General features: G+C 68.1%; 2 protein-coding genes across 2 annotated transcripts; one reads left to right on the plus strand and one right to left on the minus strand.

Annotated features, from left to right (window-relative positions):
* Window positions 1-132: 132 nt before the first annotated feature.
* On the plus strand, window positions 133-3,720 carry LOC121058016. Its single transcript, XM_040532934.1, has 12 exons — window positions 133-246; window positions 319-429; window positions 504-592; window positions 662-750; window positions 842-870; window positions 968-1,008; window positions 1,134-1,241; window positions 1,925-1,994; window positions 2,129-2,195; window positions 2,280-2,365; window positions 3,018-3,247; window positions 3,651-3,720. The coding sequence occupies exons 2-12, from the start codon at window positions 403-405 to the stop codon at window positions 3,718-3,720; spliced, it is 906 nt and encodes a 301-aa protein (XP_040388868.1). The 5' UTR covers window positions 133-246; window positions 319-402.
* A 224-nt stretch (window positions 3,721-3,944) lies between these two features.
* KIAA0100 (KIAA0100 ortholog) lies at window positions 3,945-17,586 on the minus strand. The gene is made up of 39 exons (XM_040532502.1): window positions 17,434-17,586; window positions 16,244-16,373; window positions 15,924-15,970; window positions 15,550-15,712; window positions 15,351-15,469; window positions 14,922-14,982; window positions 14,642-14,822; window positions 14,402-14,525; window positions 13,916-14,040; window positions 13,763-13,830; window positions 13,519-13,667; window positions 13,200-13,318; window positions 12,794-12,957; window positions 12,398-12,662; window positions 12,064-12,269; window positions 10,846-11,941; window positions 10,403-10,594; window positions 10,109-10,311; window positions 9,911-10,029; window positions 9,617-9,837; window positions 9,295-9,485; window positions 9,110-9,209; window positions 8,834-9,036; window positions 8,381-8,675; window positions 8,085-8,242; window positions 7,766-7,972; window positions 7,578-7,677; window positions 7,207-7,389; window positions 6,788-6,909; window positions 6,553-6,708; window positions 6,348-6,469; window positions 6,082-6,262; window positions 5,921-6,007; window positions 5,718-5,828; window positions 5,497-5,632; window positions 5,143-5,267; window positions 4,835-4,936; window positions 4,612-4,746; window positions 3,945-4,526 (listed from the first exon to the last, which is right to left on the minus strand). The coding sequence occupies exons 1-39, from the start codon at window positions 17,535-17,537 to the stop codon at window positions 4,344-4,346; spliced, it is 6,753 nt and encodes a 2,250-aa protein (XP_040388436.1). The 5' UTR covers window positions 17,538-17,586; the 3' UTR covers window positions 3,945-4,343.
* Between the last annotated feature and the right edge of the window lie 1,080 nt (window positions 17,587-18,666).

Raw genomic sequence — 18,666 nt, forward strand, 5'->3', positions numbered from 1 at the left:
GGTGGCAGCAGCTCAGCCGGGCCAGGGCCGGTCCGGGGGGGCCGTGGCGGTGAGGTCGCAGTTGAAGTCGTCAAAGGTGGAGGGGTCAGGGGTGGGAGACGGGGGCACGGGGGGGCGCGGGGCCACGGCCACGGCCACCGGGTCCTTCTGCAGGAGTTCGGCGTCGAAGGTCACCCCCCGGAAGAAAGGGTGGTCCTGGAAGTGGTGGAGGTAGCGCAGGCGGCGCAGGGGGTTGTGGCACAGCAGCTGGGGGAGGAGAGAGGAGGGTGAGCGGCGGGGACCCCCCTGGGGACCCCCAACCTGGGGGGCGAGGGCTACCTCGGCCAGCAGCCGGGCCAGCGCGGGGCTGAGTGCAGGGGGGCTCGCGTAGCTGCTCCGGTTGACGCGCTCCAGCATGGCCACATGGTCCCCCGCCGGTGCCACCGGGAACTGGGGGGCAAGGAGCAGGTTTAGGGGCTCTGTAGGGTGCCCCTAGCTCCCCCCTTGCACCCCACGGAGCTCACCTCCCCACTGGCCAGGGCGAAGAGCAGGACTCCCAGGGACCACCAGTCGGCTGCGTGGCTGTAGGGGCCCCCGCTCAGCACCTCTGGGGCTGTGGGGATGAGGGGGTGAGGGGCTGGGGTGGATGTGTCCCCACCACCACCCCCTGCCGCCCCCTTACCCATGTACTGCAGGGTGCCGCAGATGGTGTGGGCCCGCTCGCCCCACCGCAGGTGCCGGGAGAGGCCAAAGTCGGCGAGTTTGAGGTGCCCTGCGGGGCAAGACGGCGAATGGGGCCCCAACAATGGATGGGGTGTCCCCACGGATGGGGTGTCCCCACCCTAGTGCCACCAGACCCTTACCTCTCTCATCCAGGAGGATGTTCTCCATCTGAAATAAAACAGGCGCTGGGGTGGCCGATTTGTGCCAGGGGGTGCAGAGACCCCCCCGCCATCCTCTGTCCCCCCGCAACCCCGCTGTCACCCACCTTCACGTCTCTGTGCACGATACCCAGGTCGTGGAGATACACTGGGGACAAGACAAAGCCATCAGAGCTGGGGGTCCCCTCCCCATGCCATGCCCTCTGCCCTCTGCCGCCCCCATGGCACCCAGCGGGCGGCTGCCCCCCCGGGGAGGGCTGAGCCCTCACTCACCCAGCACCAGCACCAGCTCGGCGGCGAACAGGCGGACGGTGGCCTCGGCGAAGCGCCCGGCGGCGCGCCACAGCGCGTGCAGGTCCCCGGTGCTGCAGTAGGTGCACACTGCCAGGACACGTCACCGGCCTTGTGACGGGCACCGAGGTGACACGGGCACCACAGCCACGTGGCCACGAGGGCCGTGCCTTATGGTGACATGAGTGCTGGGTCTGTACGGGCAGCGAGTGGCACAAGCACCAGGACCTTGCGGGCACCAGGACTCTGTACTATGGTGACGTGGGCTCCAGAGCCACGGGGACACCAAGGTGACACAGGCACCAGGGCCGCACGGGCTCTGTGGCCACAAAGGTGGCACGTCCCTGAGCGATGCGAGGGTCCCGGTGGACCCTACAGCACTATGGCTACGTGGGCACAAAGGTGACACAAGCACCATGGCTAAACGTGTACCAAAGTGACACAGCCCCTGGGGCGCACAGAGCCACCAGGAGTGCACCCACGCGGGCACCACGGTGGCACAGCCACCAGAGCGGTGACACAGGAGAAGTGACAGGACAGACCCGGGGGCCGGAGCAGCCCGTTTGTCCCCGCTGCGCTCGTCCCCATCCCCGTCCCCGCGGTGGCTGCGGGCTGGGAGCTGGCAGCCGAGCGCCTCAGTCCCCGCGGGCAGCGTGCAGAGCGGGGGGAGCACGCGCGTGTGCGGGGACACGTGTGCGGGCAGCGGGGACACGTGCGCGGGCAAGGGGGGGAGGGGGGGGCCAGGGCGAGCCCGCGGGCAGATGGTCACTCACTGATGAAGAGGTGGCGCTGGCCCTGCCAGCTGTCCCCCAGGCCGTGGACAAACGGGTGCCTGACCTGTCTCTGGGGACACAAAGCAGAGAGGGTGAGCGGCCCCTGGGGTAGGGGGGTTCCCGGGGGGGCCCCCACTCGTGCCACCCTCCCTCTGCAGCCCGTGGGATCCCCCCCCCCCCCGCCCCCGCTCCAATCCCCCTCACCTGGATGCTGACTTCTTCCTTGCACTGCTTCAGGGTGTCGCGGCGCAGCACCTCCACTTTGGGCATGACCTGGGGGGGCGATGGGGGTGTCGGGGAGGGGGGGGGGGGGGGCGGAGCAGGATGGGCACCCCCGGACCTCAGGGCAGCACCCACCTTGACGGCGCAGACCTTCTCCCGCCCGCAGTCCAGCACTTTCAGGATGGTCCCGAAGGAGCCTTTGGCCACCAAGCCCAGGATCTGGGGGGAGCGGGAGCTGAGCACCCCCACGGAGACGGGCTGCGGGGTGCCCGGCGTGGGGCAGGCCGTGGGGTGCTTCCACGGGGAGCGGGGTCCTGCGTGGGGTGAGGTGGGGGGCGTTGGGGGGGGAGGGGGGGGGGCACAAAGCAGGCGGGGGGGGGCACACAGGGACCGGGGGAGGGCGCGTGGGTACCCCCGTGGGACGCGCGGGGACCTGGGGAACAGGGGGCGTGGGGCACACGGGTGGACACGGGTGGGGGGAGAAGGGGACCCGGTAGGAGGGTCGGGGGGCTCCGGTAGGGTGCACGGGGAGCCGGTACGGAGCGCAAGGAAACCCGGTAAAGACGGGCGGCGACCCCGCGAAGAGGCACGGGATGGCGGCACAGGACGCACGGGGACCCCGGTAGGGCGCACGGGGACCCCGGTAGGACTCACGGGGACCCCGGTAGGGCGCACGGGGACCCCGGTAGGGCGCACGGGACACTCGGGGACCCCGCTGGGAAGCAGAGGGAGCCGTCCCGGGGTGCGAGGGGACCCGGCGGAGGACGCCGTATAACGCACGGGACCCCCGGCGGGAGGTGCGGGCTCCCCGGTCGGACGCACCGGGCCCCCCGGTAGGTCGGGGGTGGGGGTGGGGTCCCCGGGCAGGCACCTTGAGCTGCTGCTGGCGGCCGGAGGGGCGAACGGGGAACTCCGGCAGGAAGAGCGAGACGAGCTGCGGCAGCGGCCAACCGGGCAGCGGCGGCTCCTCGGCGGCCAGGGCGAGCCCCGGTACCGGCCCCGGCCCCGGCCCCGGCCCCGGTCCCGGTCCCGACCCGGCGCGGCGCAGCAGCGCCCGTACCCACGGCCCCACGGCGCGGCCCTGCGGACCCGGGGGCAGCCGTCAGCGGGGGGAACATCCCGGGGATGGGGAAGGGGGAACGGAGGGGGGAGACACACACACACACACCCCGGGGCCACCGCACGCACCTGGGGGGGTCGCACCGGGGCCGGCCCCGGCCCGCTGCTGGCTGCTCCCATCGCGCCGCGCCCCGGACCCGGTAATCGCCGCCTTACATAACCCCGCCCGGCCCCGCCCCCCGGACCCCCCCTTCTCCGCCCCGACCGCTCACAACCCCCCCCCCCCCCCCCCCCCCAGCCCCGGGAACGGGCAGCGGGGCTCCCGGTGCGCCCCCCGCGGTATCCGCCCCGTGCCTGCAGCGGGCATGGATTGGGGACCCCCCTTCTCCCCAGTACCCCCCCACCCCCCCCGTACCCCCCCCCCCCCCCCCCCCCCATTTTACAGCAGCCCCCCAGCCCCACGGCTGCCCCCAGCTTCAGGGGACAACGGGGTAACGGCATCCCAGGGTCCCTGACCCCCAGACCCCCGAGGGGCTCCCGGAGGAGATGGATGAGTGCAAGGGCTGGGGGGGGGGGGGGGGGGGCACTGCCAGGGACCCCCAAAGTGGGGGAACCCCGCTGGAGGGCCAGGGGGTGAAGCCACAAAGTCAGGGTGCTGGGGTGCTGAGAACGGGGAGGGCGCTGACGCCGACGCCGCGCCACGAGGGGCGAGGCGAGAGACAACCCGGGGGAGCGAGGCTGTTCCAAATTAAAAACTCTTATTTAAACTCTCTCCCGTTCCCCTTTCTCCCAGCCTCGAGCGATCCTGCTGCTTCACCGGGCCCAGGGGCCGGGCCCAGCACCCGCACAGCAGGGAGAGGGGAGGCTCGCGGGAACCCTTGGCACGGGGGGGGGGGGCTTCGTGCACCCCACAAAGCGGCCCCAGAGCACGCTGCACCCCGCAGCCCCCCCCTGCTGCACCCCTGCCCCGCAGCGAGGGGGCTGCCCAAGGGCCTGGGCACAGCCACCCCCAGCTCGGGCGGCGCCGTGCCGAGCAGCACGGCACCCCCCCTCCCCGCCATAGGGCTGCCCCTCCGCTGTGGGGAGCACGGGAGGGGGGGGGGGCCCAGTCCCTTCCCGGCCTGCCGGGTGCCGCCCTTTATTTGCGCCTGCCGAAGATGGACTTCTTGCTGGGGTTCTTCTCGCCCACGCTCAGCCCGATGAGCAGGCGCGCCTTCTCGTCCTCCTCCTGCTGCTGGATGGGCCCGTCCGATTTGTTCTCCAGCTTCCCCCGGGCCTCCGCGCCCGCTGCCGGCTTCAGGCGCAGCTTCTCTTTGATCACCTGCCCCGGGAAAGGAGGGTCAGGATGATCCCGAGCAGGAGAGGGGGAAGGAGGGGGAGGCTGAGACAGCGCCGTCCCCACCTACCTGCGCCACCAAGGCTTTGCGGCTGTCCCTCTTCACCGCCATGGCGAAGTCCAGCCACGTCCAGGTGTTGTTGTGGTACTCCAGGCAGGGCAGCACCAGGTTCAGGTCGCCCCAATCGACGCTGTTCTTCTCGCCCTGGGCAGGGGATGGAGCAGAGGGGGGTCAGGTAGGGTGGGACGAGGCCCTAGGACACCCCCAGCACACCCCGTCCCCGTCCCCTCACCTTGTAGCTGACGCAGAGCGGCACCTGCGGGATCTTGATGTAGATGAAGGAGTTGTTCATGGCCGCGCGCTCCTTCATCTTGTCGATGTCGTCCACGGGGTGCTGGGGACAGAGCCGGGAGCAGAAGGTGAGGAGAGGGGACGGAGCCAGGAAGCAGCGGGGAAGGGGCAGGCGGGCACCAGGCCATGGCACTGCTTCACCAGGGAAAAACAGGGACAGGAAAGCAGGGCGAGGACAGGGCTGCCCAGCCCAGGAGCTGAGGGAAGACGGGGTTGTCCCAAAGTCCCCCTCAGGGCCGCGGCAGGTACCTCGGGTGCTTTTCGGAACGATCTTCTGACCCCTGACGTCCGATTCAGTCCCTGAGCGACTCCCTTCCCCGGCCCCAGCGCGTCATCGGCCACGATCAGCTGCCGCGGCTTCACCACGGGTATCCCTGCGACAAAGTGGCCGGTGTCCTGGGGAGCAGCCACGACCACAATCCCCCCCCCCCAGCAATTCCCTGCCCACGGGGGAGACCGCCAGTCTCTGTTCCTCAACACGAGGCCCACCAACAGCTGCCCCCAAACTTGTCCTGGACACGCAGCCAGAGCTGCTCAGTGGTCACTGGGGTGGCCAGGGAGGAGGGCGACCACCCGCAGCCACCAGCCTCCCGCCCCACTCACCCGTTGTCACCAGCTTGGACTTGTCTTCCTCATCCCCCACCTCCTCCTCCTCCACGTTGCGGCCGGGGAAGAAGAACCCCATCATCCTGTGGAAGAACTGGTGGGTGAGCTGGATGGTGAGCGGGACCACGTTCACCTGGGGGAAGAGAGAGAGAGACACACGTGTCGGGGCTGGGCAAACACTTTTTGTGCCCTGCCACCTCCCAGCCCAGCCCTGGCACCTCGAAGTGCTCCTTGATGGAGATGCCCCCCACGGGCGGCCGGACCTTGCTGAAGATCCTCAGTGCCAGCTGCCGGCCAGACTGGCAGGAGCTCTGGGGACGCAGCACCACCTGCAGGGAAGCCAGCGGGTGGCTGGAGTGAGGGACAGCCACCCTGGCCGGGTCACCCAAGGGTCCCCAGGGCGCAGAGCTGCTCCCCTTGCCTTGTACACGGCGTTGGGCAGGAGATTGTTCATCGTGACCCAGCCCAGCTCCAGCAGATGCTCGGCGGTGTCGTCGGACTTGTTGACCTGTGCACACAGACCCGTCAGCCCCAGACATTTGGGCCCGGGGTGGCTGTGGGGGCCACGGGACAGCTCGGTACCTTGCTGTAGAGGAAGCGCTGCAGCTCCAGCTCGGCTATGCCCAGCTGCCCGTCCTCCTCCGTCAGGCGCCAGCGCGCCTGGGCGAAGTAGAACTCAGTCCGCCGTGCTACGCTCACGTCCTCCGGCTGCTTCCGCAGCTCCATCTTGTTGGCTCGCTGCAGCTGGAAGTCCTTGAAGCACCTGCAGCGAACAGGGGAGAGCTGGGATGTGGGAGCCCTGGAGGAAGGGGGGAAACAATGCTACGGAAGGCAGAGAGGGCCCGTACCTGATCAGTATGTTCAGCTCCTCGCTCTCCAGCTGCAGGTCAGCCTTCTCCTGGCTCAGCTGCTGCTGCAGCCTGTGGTTGAGGTCGAGCAGGGTCTCGTTTTTGCTGTCATCCTGCAGGGACTGAAGGACAGACAACCCTCAGCACCCTCCGCCCTGAAGCGGGGACCCAAGGGAGCCAGGTCCTGCCTGGGACGCGGGCTCACCTTCACGTTGGAGTACATCTGCTTCTCCAGCTGCCGGATCTGGGCAACGTGCTGCCTCACGGCCTCCTGCAGGTGTAGGATACTGCTGCGCTGCTCCTCAGGGTTGCTGGAGATTTCCAGCTGGAAACGCACCCGCTGCTTCTTCTCGCTGTGCTCCTGGACACAAGGATAAGGGAAGATAAGGAGTGCCCCGGGCACAAGCAAGCGGCACAGTGACTTGCAGCTTTGTGGGTACCTTGCGTTTGGGCTCCACGTGCAGCAGCAGGTTGTTAACTATGTCAAGGATCATGGCGTACTGGGCAGGGTTTGTGGAGATCTCCAGGTCGTGGTGGATAAGTGTGAACGTGTCCACAGCTCCTGCAGGGACACAAAAAGGACACGTGGGGCCTCTATATGGCCAGAGGTGGTACCTCTTGGGACGCACCTGGGGGCCAGCCAGTGGTGGAGGGACAGGGAACGAGCAGAGGTGGTTACACTGGCTCTAGCAGGCTCAGAGCGTCCAGCCTCAGGTGGTGTCCCTGGTCCCACAAGGCTGGGGACCCTGCACGCTCCCCTCTGATCTCAGCAGGGACAAGACGGACCACCCCTGGACCTGGCAGGCACTTGCGGGTCAGCCCAGAGCTCTGCTGAGACGCGCTGCCAGGATGTACCCACCCTCCTGCTTCTTCAGCAGATCCTCCTTCTCCTGGTTAGCGGGAGTCTCGGGAGGCTTTATCTGCGTGGCCAGCTCGGGGTCGATGTCGTGGCTGTAGCTGATATAGTACATGCGGCAGCTGCAGCGAGAGATGATCCTCTGCACCTGCTGGGTCTGCTGGGCTTCCGAGGGCTGGTTCCAGTCTGGGGACGGGCAGGGGGACCACAGCCTCAGCACCACTCTGGGGACCCCGTGACACAGGGCTCAGAGCAGCAGCCAGCTCCCAGAGCTGCACGCGGACGCGCTGAGTGCTCCCAGCTCCGCCAGCCTCGGGGTCACCCGCGAGCGGGGCTGGGGCAGCGCGGTGGCCAGCTCCTCGCTCGAGCAGTACCTGTCGTGGTGCTGACCATGCCCCCCACGGCCTGCCCGCTCTCCATCAGCTCCTGCACCGAGTCCAGGCTCCGCTGCCGATGTTCCTCGATATTCTTTACCTAGGGATGCAAGGAGGCGTCGGTGGTTACCCTCGCTCCCCCTGCCCTCCCTGCAGCTCACCCATTGTGTGCCACCCCAGCGGCTCACCTCCAGCCAGAGCTGCCCGTGCTCCCTCTCGCTGGGGCTGCTTTCCGTGGTGGCAAAGTACTGCATGCCGTCCAGCAAGCAGGTCCACGACGTCTTCTGCTTCAGCGTGTCCCCGTACCACGCAGGGTGGTGCTGGCACTGCAGCAGCTGGGCCTTCGCGGCGGACACAATCACACAGCCCTCTGTCTCTGCACCTCGCAGCACCATCTAGGGGGAAAAAAGAGACCCTGGGGGGTCAGGGGCAGGCACGGCACCTCTTCACCACGAGGCCATGGGGAGCAGAGAGCATGGGGCCAGCAGGCGGGCCAGGGGCACGGACCTGGCAGTTGACCAGCTCGATGAGGCAGTTGCGGTTGTAGATGTCATCGGTCTGGCAAGCGGCGATGCCACACAGCTGCTCGCTAGCCCCTGATTCCTCCTCTGTGAAGACCACGAACTTGTCCGTCTCCTCAATGAGCTTCTGCAGCATGTAGGCTCCTGGGGAAGGAGAAAAGTCAGTGAAAAGCCGAAGGGGGCTGGCTAGGAGATAACGGGGTGAAGGCGGGCACAGTTTTGGGCTAGCACGCACAGCCAGGCCACTGCTGGGTGCGGGTTTCCACTCCCTGACACACTCACCCCCCGAGGAGGCTCTCTCAGGACGGCCACTGGTGATGGGAGCAGTGACTCTGGCAGGGATGGACTGAGCAGAGAGCGGGCCCCGCTTCAGCTTCTTGGCTTGCAGCTGCGTGTCAATCTTCAGCCCCTTCAGGGCCTCGGTGGACAGGTTGCGCTTGAGCACAGCTGCTTTTTTGTAGCCGTCATAGAGGCCAAAGGCGATGTCCCGGTTTGTGGTGGTCCAGGAGGCCCTCAGGTCCACCAGGTGCAGCTGGTGCGTGTGGAAACCATCGTCCCCATCCCGCAGGGGCAGCTCCTGGGCACAGAGGGGCAGAGCCTCAGCACAACAAAGCCACCTCCAGCCCCTTCTTCCCCGTTGTACCCAAAGATCAAGGTTCCCTTGTCGTGGCGGATGCCACCGGGGCAGCCCGGGCAGGGTCACCCCTGCTGTGCCCCGGGTGATTGCTGCGGTACCTCCTCAGCCGTGCGGTTGCTGTGCCGCTGGTAGGTGAGGGAGGACAGGCTCAGCAGGTGGGTTTTCTTCACCAGGGTGTCGAGCCGGTGGTCAGCGTTCTCATCGCAGGTGGAGGCCATGAGGTGCACGGTGACCTGGCTCAGGTCGCTCACCATCTGCGTGATGCTCCACTCCGAGATGAGGCGTCGCATCACCGTGCCAGCTGGGGGACGGGGAGAGGCGTCAGCCGGGACCCTCCCCGGCCTGGAAGCGGCGCCAGCGGGGCCCCAGCTCACCTTGTGGGATGAGCCGCTGCGTGCCGCGGGTGAAGATGTGCCCCTGGCAGCACTCCACCTGGATCCCCCGCTGCTGGGCAAAGGAGGCCCAGTAATGCACCTACGAAGGAGCAGACAGCAGGGGCTGAGAGATCAGCGCAGGGAGAGGGGGGAACTAACTCTGGGAAGCCACCCCCGGGACTTGCCTGCAGCCGGGGGAAGAGCGCAGTGTAGGACAGCTGCTTGTAATGCTGCCCCAGCTTCTTCTTACTGGGTTTCAGGTTGTTGAAGAGCTTCCCACGGCATATAGGGCGCGTCACGCTGGTCCACGTGGCCCAGAAGTTCTGCATCCAGCGGAGGGTGCTGCTGTAGAGCAGGATCCGGGGCTGGGAGTGCTCTGAGAATACACCCGTCGTCAGCCGGCACCGCGGGGCAGGGACACGGCAGCACCCAACCCAGGGGTTGGATAAAGGATCACTAAAACCGGCCCCCTTGCCCTAGAGGGCTCCTCGGGGCGCCGTCACCCACCCTCACTGGGCCGCGTCAGGTCCATCCGGATGGAGAGGTTGAGGTTCTCGGAGCGGAAGGCACGGTAGGAGTCGTACTGCTGTCCCACTGGCACCTCGGGCAGGAACTCGGGGGAGCGCAGCACCACGCCGTGGTGGTCATGGGGGTTCCCGTGGCACAGCCACTGCAGGTCCAGCGTCATGCACAGGTCAGGGAGGTGCAGGAAGCAGCAGTCGTCATACCTGGGTGGGGAGAGAAGCCCCCGGTAACCCCCCAGCACCAGCAGCAGCCCCACGCTCCCAGCCCCACGCTCACTTGGAGGCTGTCCGGACGTTGATGTCTAGGTTGCCCTTGAAGACGAACTGCCCGGGCTTCCAGTGGAAGGAGAGGTGGCTCCACTCCCAGTGCATGTTCTCCGTGGTGTTGTAGGGGTCCTGCAAGCACAAGCACGAGGAGAGGCAGGTGTGAGCCAGCCCCATGCCACGCTCCGCTCCCTACCCGTCCGTCTCCCACCTCGGTGGCCAGCTGGTGCAGGTTGGCCTGCTCGATGTCCATGTGCCAGTCCCCGTGGAAGAGAAGGCGGCTCTTGTCCCACCAGGGCAACGGGGCGCTGGGGTCCTCCGAGGGCTTGGTGAGGAGATCCACGCACTGGCCGATGAGAGTCCAGGCCGGGTCCCAGCAGGGCCCCCACACGATGGTGTACTGGGAGATCTCAGCTGGGGACACGGGGCACGGCTCAGTCCTCTGCCCTGTCCCCACCCCGGCAGAGAGCCCCCTCGCCCCCCCCGCCCTCCCCCCAGCTCTTACAGTGGAAGTCGTGGTAGAACTTGAGGGGAGGCATGTTCCTCTCCACCGTCGCGTCCCCCCAGGGCAGCCCCAGCTTCAGGACCTGGCGGCGCCGGGAGCAGGCCTGGCCGCACTGCTCCGCCCCGATCAGCCGGCCCGAGAGCTGCCAGTTCCGGATCTCGAAGAGGTAGCGAGGGTAGTCGCGGATCCGCACTGCGGGGCGGAGCGAGGGCCGATGGAGGCGGCAGCAGACGGGCGCTGCTCTGATCCCGACACTCTGGGCTGCCTCAGGAGCCACCACCCTGTTGCCTCTCTGCTCCATCCCCACTCCCTTGCACCTCTGAAAATCGTCTCCCCGGCTCGGCCACGCAACACGCGGTGCCAGTAGGTCCCTGCCTTGAAAACCCACGCCACGCAGCCACCGCGACGTCCTCTGAGGACACCCTCAACGCAAGACCACTCACCGAAGAAGCTGCCCACGCTGCCCTTCATCATGCGGCACCACTGGGTGACCATCTCCAGCCCCTCGGGGGGGAAGGGGCTGACGCTGTCCATGTCCCTCATCTGCTCCACGACACGCTCCGTGCCGTGGAAGGACTCGTCAGCCATGGCCACCAGCTCCAGGTGGGCCAGGGTCCAGGTGAGGAGAGCCCTCCGCATGGGCGTGTTGGCATAGAGGCGCCGGGAGCGCTGGATGTAGATCTCGATGTTCTTCTTCTCCAGCGAGGCGTAGAGCTCCTCGATCTTGCGGGCAGGCAGCAGCTCCCCGTGCTGCTTGCGCAGCGCGGCCACCTTGGCGTCCAGCAGCTGCAGCCGCTTGGCGCTCTCCTTGCTCTCGTCCTTCATCAGCTCGTAGTTGTCTCGTAGCTTGACCTCGAAGACGTCGTCCAGGAAGACCCAGGAGAAGTGCGTCACTTTGAGCAGGAGGTCGGGAGGCAGCGCCGCGCCGGCGGGGCGCCCGCGCCGGTGCAAGCCCTTCAGCCACTTCTGCACGCCCACGGCGGCGTCCAGCGTGCGGGAGAAGTCGTACTGGTAGGGGAACTCGATGCTGACGCTGGCGAAGGAGAAGGCCCAGCCGCGGTTGCGGAGGGTGCGCAGGGTGGGGAAGGCGCAACGGTGCAGGATGACCTCCTCCAGCTCCGGCAGCAGCTTCACCTCCACCTCCTTGAAGCTGAAGATGCTGTGGCCGTCGAAGCCGGCGGCCAGCTCGGGGCAGTAGCTGTGCAGGGCGCCGCCGTGCCAGCTCACCGAGGTCCGTTCAGCAGCCAGGCTGATGTAGTTGGCCTCGGAGACAAAGGCGGTGACCTTGGCAGAGCTCAGCTCCAGCGACAGGGACAGCAGTCTTTTGGGGGGAGCCCCGTCTGGCTGGGGGGGCCCTCCTGTCTCAGTAGGGGTGGCGGCACAGGGCGCCGGGCTCTCCGGGGACAGGGAGGGAGGCGCCCCGCGGCCGAGGGCGCTCCGCAAGGCTTCGTGGCACTGCAGGGTGGCCAGGGTGTGATGGTACAAGTGCATGTGGTCGGGAGGGCTCCACAGCACCGCCAGCCCCTCGCCGCACTGCACCTAGAGCGGAGAACAAGCACCAGGTCACCGCCACGTCCTCCTCTCCGTCACCTCTCGGTGCCCTCCCGCCACCCCGTCCATCCCAGCACCGGCTAAAGCAGAGCCCCGAGGCCCCCACCGACCTCCAGGGAGCGGATGCTGCTGTGGTAGGTAACGGAGAGCATGGAGAGGTTGGCCACGGGGTTGGGGATGGCAGGAGCTTTGCAGCACGGCTGCATCTTCTCCGTGATGCTCTTCACCAAAGCCAGCACCATGCCCTGGACGCTGACCGTGCAGCTCTCGGCGCTCCCCAGGACAGTCAGCGTGTCCAGCCGCAGCTCCAGGGCGCCTAGAGGGACAGTACCTCGGTGCTGGAGGCACAGACAAGGCACCCCACAGCACGCCAGGCTCCCCTGGCCGTGGGGCTGTTCCAGGACAGCCATACGGGGCCAGCCCGGACACCACAACCGCACTTACCCACAACAGCTGAGAGCGTGAAAAGATTTACATCCTCCACCTTCAGATCCACCTTCCAGAGCAGTCCCCAGGCCTCGCTCGGGGCGGAGGGAGGCTGCTCGGCGAGCTCAGCTCCGCTGGGCCGCGGGCAGAAGAGGGGCAGGACCCTGGCCAGGCACTCGGTGCAGGCGTCCGACGACTCCACCTGCAGCCCCCGGATGGTGCAGTCCAGGAAAAGCGTGTCCGACTGGGCGCTGGACATGCCCAGAGGCTGGTTGTAGCTGCCCTGCAGGACAAACTGGCTGATTACTGTCAGGTTGCAGGATGTCCCCGTGCCACCACGCATCCCTGTGCTGCTTGCACAGGAGTCGCAGACAGGCAGCCCCCCTGGGAGCAGCCCCTCAGCTCCCCACTCGCCTGTAGGTTGAAAGAGTCGAGGATGAGGGCTTCTCCCCACACGTGCATGTTGGGCGGGTGGGGGGCACGCTGGATGTGCGAGTCGTTGCCCACACGCCAGCAGAGGTGGTCCACGGCCAGCACCGCCCGCTGGTGCACGCTCTGGGGGCGCAGGTGCTGGTAGTCTGCAGGCAGAGGGGAGGGGAAGGCAGGCAGGGCTCGGTGCTGCCTGCTCAGCTGCCCCCAAAAAGGGGCAACTCGAACAAAACCATGCTGGGGCCCGCGGCGCCTGGCTGGACGCAGACACAGTAGGGCCTTCCCCGTTCCCACGCCACAGACCCAGGCCGCTGATCATCCCGACGCCTCTCTGAGAGAGCCACCAACCCCACAAGAAGAGCCCAGCAGGCACCCCGGGCCCAAGCCCTACCTGCAGAGATGGAGTTGAAGCCCAAGGCGAAGGGCGGCGTGTCCCCCAGCTGCACTGACACGTTGACGTTGGACAGCGAGGCGCACAGGATGATAGGCGCTATGATTTGGGGGTAGCTCCTGCGGGGGACAAGCACGGACCGGCTCTTAGAGGGGTGCTGCATCCCGTAGAGCAGCACCAAGGGACGCCTTCTGTAGGGTTTCCCAACTACCACGACACCGGGGGCCGTGCACAGAAGGGGCTGCATGCCCGGGCACCCTGTCAGAGTGGCAGGCAAGAGGAAACGAGCTACAAAAGCAGCGGCTGAGGCTGAGTTTACCTTCCCTTGTGCCCCTGGCTGGGGACAGGCACCGCCCGGCACCTGCGTTCCTGCGCCAACAGGCCCAGCCAGTGCGAAAACTCTTGGTGGCGGTAGTGGATGATGCAGGTGTTGAGCAGCACAGCAGCCGAGAGGTCAATGGCTGTGACCTGGAGCAGGGAGAGCGCGGGGTGGCAGCAAGCTCGTGCCAGGAGCTGAACCAGACCCCCCCCGGGGGACAGGAGCGCGCCCAGCGCCCGCTCACCTGCACGCTGGTCTTCAGGGAGTTGAGGCACACGATGCGCTGGCGGCTCTGGGAGAGGAGAAGGCCGTCTGGGGAGAGAGAGGAGCGGAAGTGAGGGCTGGAGGAGGAAAAGGCCAGCAGCCCTGTCCCGGGGGTGCCCTCCTGGCTACTTGCCCTCCAGCTGGAGGTCTACGCTCATTTGGTCCAGGTCTGAGGCGGGGGTGAAGTTGCGCAGCGGTATCTGCTCCTCTTCACGCCGGTAGAGAAACTGCAGCAGCTTCAGGCTCCAGGTGAGGTGCCTGGGGAAAGCGGGGTGTCGCTGCCAGAGAGGAGCCGCGCCCCCACGGCCGCCGCCTCCTCACCTCACACCCCAGCTGGCTAGCACACCGGGCACGGACAAAGCACGGGCCAGTACGTATCTGCAGCCCAGCCCACCTCCACCATCCCAGCAGCCGAGGATCCCAGCGGCTGTCCTGCTGGAAAAGCAGCTCGCCTGCCTTCCTCCTCCCCCAGGAGCACAGCCCCAGGCCACGCTCGGTGTTTCCCACGGGGGTGGGCTCTAGGATTTGCTCGCCGCCTTCTGGCGGCGCGGGGGACGAGCAGGGAACGGCACAGCTGTCCCAGGGCTACCCCAACCACCTCTTCCACCTGCCCCCTCACCTCTTCTGGCTGTTCATAGACAGCACCACGCTAGTGTTCTCCAGCTTCACCTCCACCCTCCTGGGGACGAGCTGCAGCGTGCCCCTGCTCAGCAGAGACGAGGACTTCAGGGGCTCCTCCGGGCCTGCGGTGGGACACGCGAGAGTCACGGGAAGGCTCCCGCCCCGCTCCCTGCAGCGGGAGGCAGCGGCAGCAGAGCCAAATCCCAAATCCAGCCCTCGCCCTGTCCCCGTGCCTGACCTGGGCCGGGCTGTTCGCCCCCGGCCGTGACGCGGCGCAGCAGCGGGCTGCAGAAGAGCCCCTCGTGCAGCTCCGCCTGCAGGGTCCGGACGCTCAGCCTGACGCCCACCAGCCGCCGCTTGCTGCTGATCTCCAGCGAGAGGGAGAGCGCCAGGGCCAGCTCCGCCAGGCACGTGTCATCCTGCGGGGGGGGAGGACAGGCGAGGAACGGGTCCCGGGGTGCCCCAGAGAGCCGCGCCCAGGCCCAGAGCCCCGAATTTCTCCCCTCCCCAGCACTCACCAGCTGGCTGCTCCGCAGCACCTTGCTGTTCACCTTCGTCAGGCTCACCTCGCAGTTCAGGCTGGGGAGAGCGGAGCGAGGCTGCGGGCCCTGCTGCCTCCACGCCAAGCCCCTTCCCTCCCTTTTAGGTGGGACACGGAGACCCCGAGTCCCCCCAAAAGCAGACCAAGCCCTAACCCCACGCACAGCGCAACAACCCATTTGGAAAACAAACGGCTCCGGCTTCCCATGAAGGAAAAAGGGACCGGGCCAGCCTCGGAGAAGGACGCTAGGTCACATCAGAGCTGGCTGCGACGTGCTGCTGAAGGGGACGCAGCAAGGCAGGACAGAGGGAGCCTGGCTGGCTGGGGTTGGAGAAGTGCTGCCCCCCAGCCCGGCAGGGAAACGGGGCCATGCTGGAGGAGGGGAGCAGCGTGCGAGCAGCGTTACCTCTTCCCATCCCCAGCGAGGAGGAGACGTGTCTTGCTGGCCTGGATGTGCCAGAGAGACTCCGACGTGGCCACGTGCAGAACCATGACGTTGACGGAATCCAGGTGGATGGAGAAGAGCTGGCGGGAGGGAAAGCGTTACGGTGAGGGCTGCGCAGCGGCAGCAAAGCCCGCGAAACCCTCACAGAAGCAGAGCCTACCTGGCTAAGGAGCCGCAGCAGGGAGGGTTTAAGGGCCACATCTGCTCTGCTCTCACTGCCATCAGCCTCGCTGGGAGCCCCCGGGAAGGAGGGCTGGAAGCCAGGGCCCTTCTGCAGGTCCGTGCGGATTCGCACCTCCCCAAAGCACAGCTCGAAGTAGCGCCTGCAGAACGACAGGCACGGGCAACCCTTACACGAGCCTGCGGACCCCGCTGCCGGGGGGGGGGGCCTCTGCGAGACACCCCCAAAGGATTTGCAGACCGTGGGGACTGCAAGGCCCCGCAGGAAGGCGGTGCAAAGGCGGTCAGCGGGGCCAGGGGTGAGCCAGCCCCCCCCCAGGAGAGCAGCTAGGGAGCTGGGGCAGGGGTACGTACGGCAGCTCCCGGCTCAGTTTGCTGGAGATCCAGACGCTGTCAATTTCCTGCAGGGACACACGGGCAGGCGAGAGAGGAAACTGAGGGGCCTGTCCCGCAGTGCTCACCCCCAACCTCCCGCCCTGCTCCCAACGCCCGGCATCACGCGGGGAGCCCCCCCAAAACCCCCCAGTTTGGCCAGGGGACAAGGGCTGAAGCCCCGGGGCCGCGTGCCAGCAGCTGGTTGCAGGGACCGGCTGCCAGGCCGAAGGGGACCGCGGCCGTCCTGCCCTCCCCCCCCCCCCCCCCCCCCAAGTGACCCCCGCTCCAGGGGCACCCACCACCGTCTGCTGCTTCTGCTGGAACTTGAGGCTGATGTTCTGGGCCCAGAAGAAGCCGAAGGAGCCGATCTTCAGCTCCGCCTGCAGCTTCTGGCGGCACCAGGTGACGGCCAGGCGACACACCAGCCACCTGCGGGGACACGCAAAGGGCCGGGGTCGACCTCTGCTCTTCGGGACCGCCTGCGCCAACCCCCCCCCCCGAGGCCCTGAACCCCCACACCCAGCCCCGTGCTCCCCCAGCCCCCCTTGACCTGGCACCTAGCTCTGCGGGACCCCCCAGAAGCCACAAAGCCCCCACGCCTGCATGCACACACCCCCCCCAGAGCACCCCCTGCCCTTGATGTCTCCCTCCAAGCCCTGGCACCCCCCACCCCGACCTACACCCCCCTCTACACCCCAACCTAGAGCCCCCACACAGCACTGATACCCTGACCTCTAGTCTCCCTACATCCCTGCCACCCCACACCCCATCCTATAGCCCCCCTACACCACCGACACCCCAACCTATAGCCCCCCACACCCCTGTCCCCCCACACCCCAGCCTGTAGCCCCCCCATACCCCTGTCTATAGCCCCCCCATGTCCCTGTCCCCCCCCCACCCCAACCTACACCCCCCTTACACCCCCACCCCCCATACCCAGACCTATGAGCCCCCCCACAACCCCCTACCCCCTCCCACCCCCCCAAACCCTACACCCCCCTTACACCCCTCTAACAACCCAAGACCCCCCCAGAACCAGACAGAACCCCCCCCCCCTCCCACCCCTCAGGACCCCCTTCACCTCCCCAAGACCCCTCCTCACGCCCTCGAGGACCCCTCACAGCCCCTCAGGACCCCCCTCATACCCCCGGGACCCCCTCACCCCCCTCAAGACTCCCCCCTTATCCCCCTCAAGACTTCCCTCACAGCCCCAGGACCCCCCTTCAGGACCCCTCCTCACCCCTCAAGACCCCCCTCATACCCCCAGGACCCCCTCACCCCCCCCAAGACCCCCCCCTCATCCCCCTCAAGACCCCCCTCATACCCCCAGGACCCCCTCACCCCCCTCAGGACACCCCCCTCACCCCTCAGGACCCCTTCGCCCCCCCCCTCAAGACCCCTCGCACCTCTCAGGACCCCCCCCCACCCCTCGGGACCCCCCCACCCCTCCCTTTTCCCCCTCCCCGTCCCCCCCCCCCCCGGCCCTGACCGCGCCAGCAGCCCGGCGAGCAGCGCGACGAGGCCGAGGCCGAGCAGGGCGGCGGGGAGCGGGAGCGGCAGGGCCAGGGGCAGCCCCGGGCCCCCCGCGGCCATGGCGCTCCCCCCCCCCCCCCCCCGCCGCCCTCCGAGCAGCGCCCGCGGAGCCGCCCTGCGGGGCCGACCGGCCTCGCGCCCGGAGTGACGGCCGGGAGGGGCGGGGCGGGGCGGGGCGGGGGGAGGCGAGGCGAGGCGAGGCGGCGGGGCCGAGCGGTGTGCTACCCGGAGTGAGCGGCGGCGGCGCCGCCCCCCCCCCCCCCCAGCCCCACGGCGCGGTGCGCGGCGGTGCCGGTACCCCCCCGCTTCCTCCCGGTTCCCCCCGGTTCCTTCCCTTTTCCCCGGTTCCTCCCGGTACCCCCCCCTTCCCCCCGTGCCCCCCTGGCTCCCCCCCCTTCCCCCCGTGCCCCCCTGGTTGCCCCGATTTCCTCCGGTTCCTCCCCGTTTTCCTCCGGTTTCCCCCCGGTTCCTCCCGGTTCCCCCCCTTCCCCCCCCTGGTTCCCCTGATCTCCCCCGGTTCCCCTCCTTTCTCCCCGGCTCCTCCCGATTCCCCCCCGTTTCCTCCGGTTCTCCCCGGTACCCCCCGGTTCCCCCCTTTTCCCCCGGTTCCTCCCGGTACCCCCCGGTTCCCCCCTTTTCCCCGGTTCCTCCCGGTTCCCCTCCTTCCCCCCGTGCCCCCCTGGCTCCCCCCCTTCCCCCTGTGCCCCCCTGGTTCCCCCGATTTCCCCCCGGTCCCCCCCCCTTTTCTCCCAGTCTCCCCCCCCTTTTTCCCCCGGTTTTCCCCGGTTCCCCTCCTTACCCCCCGGTTCCCCCTGTTCCCCTGATCTCCCCCAGTTCCCCCCCTTTCCCCCCAGTTCCTCCCAATTCCCCCCCTTTCCTCCGGTTCTCCCCGGTACCCCCCCGGTTCCCCCGATTTCCCCCGGTTCCCCCCTTTTCCCCCGGTTCCCCTCCTTACCCCCCGGTCCCCCCTGGTTCCCCTGGTCTCCCCCAGTTCCCCCCCTTTCCCCCCAGTTCCTCCCAATTCCCCCCCTTTCCTCCGGTTCTCCCCGGTTCCCCCGGTTCCCCCCGTTCCCCCCTGGTTCCCCTGATCTCCCGCAGTTCCCCCCCTTTCTCCCCGGTTCCCCCCGCTTCCCTCCCTTTCCTCCAGTTCCCCCGGTTCCCCTCGCTACCCCCTGGTTCCCCCCGCTAC

Source organism: Cygnus olor, chromosome 20, assembly GCF_009769625.2.
Source record: "Cygnus olor isolate bCygOlo1 chromosome 20, bCygOlo1.pri.v2, whole genome shotgun sequence".
Lineage (NCBI taxonomy): Eukaryota > Metazoa > Chordata > Aves > Anseriformes > Anatidae > Cygnus > Cygnus olor.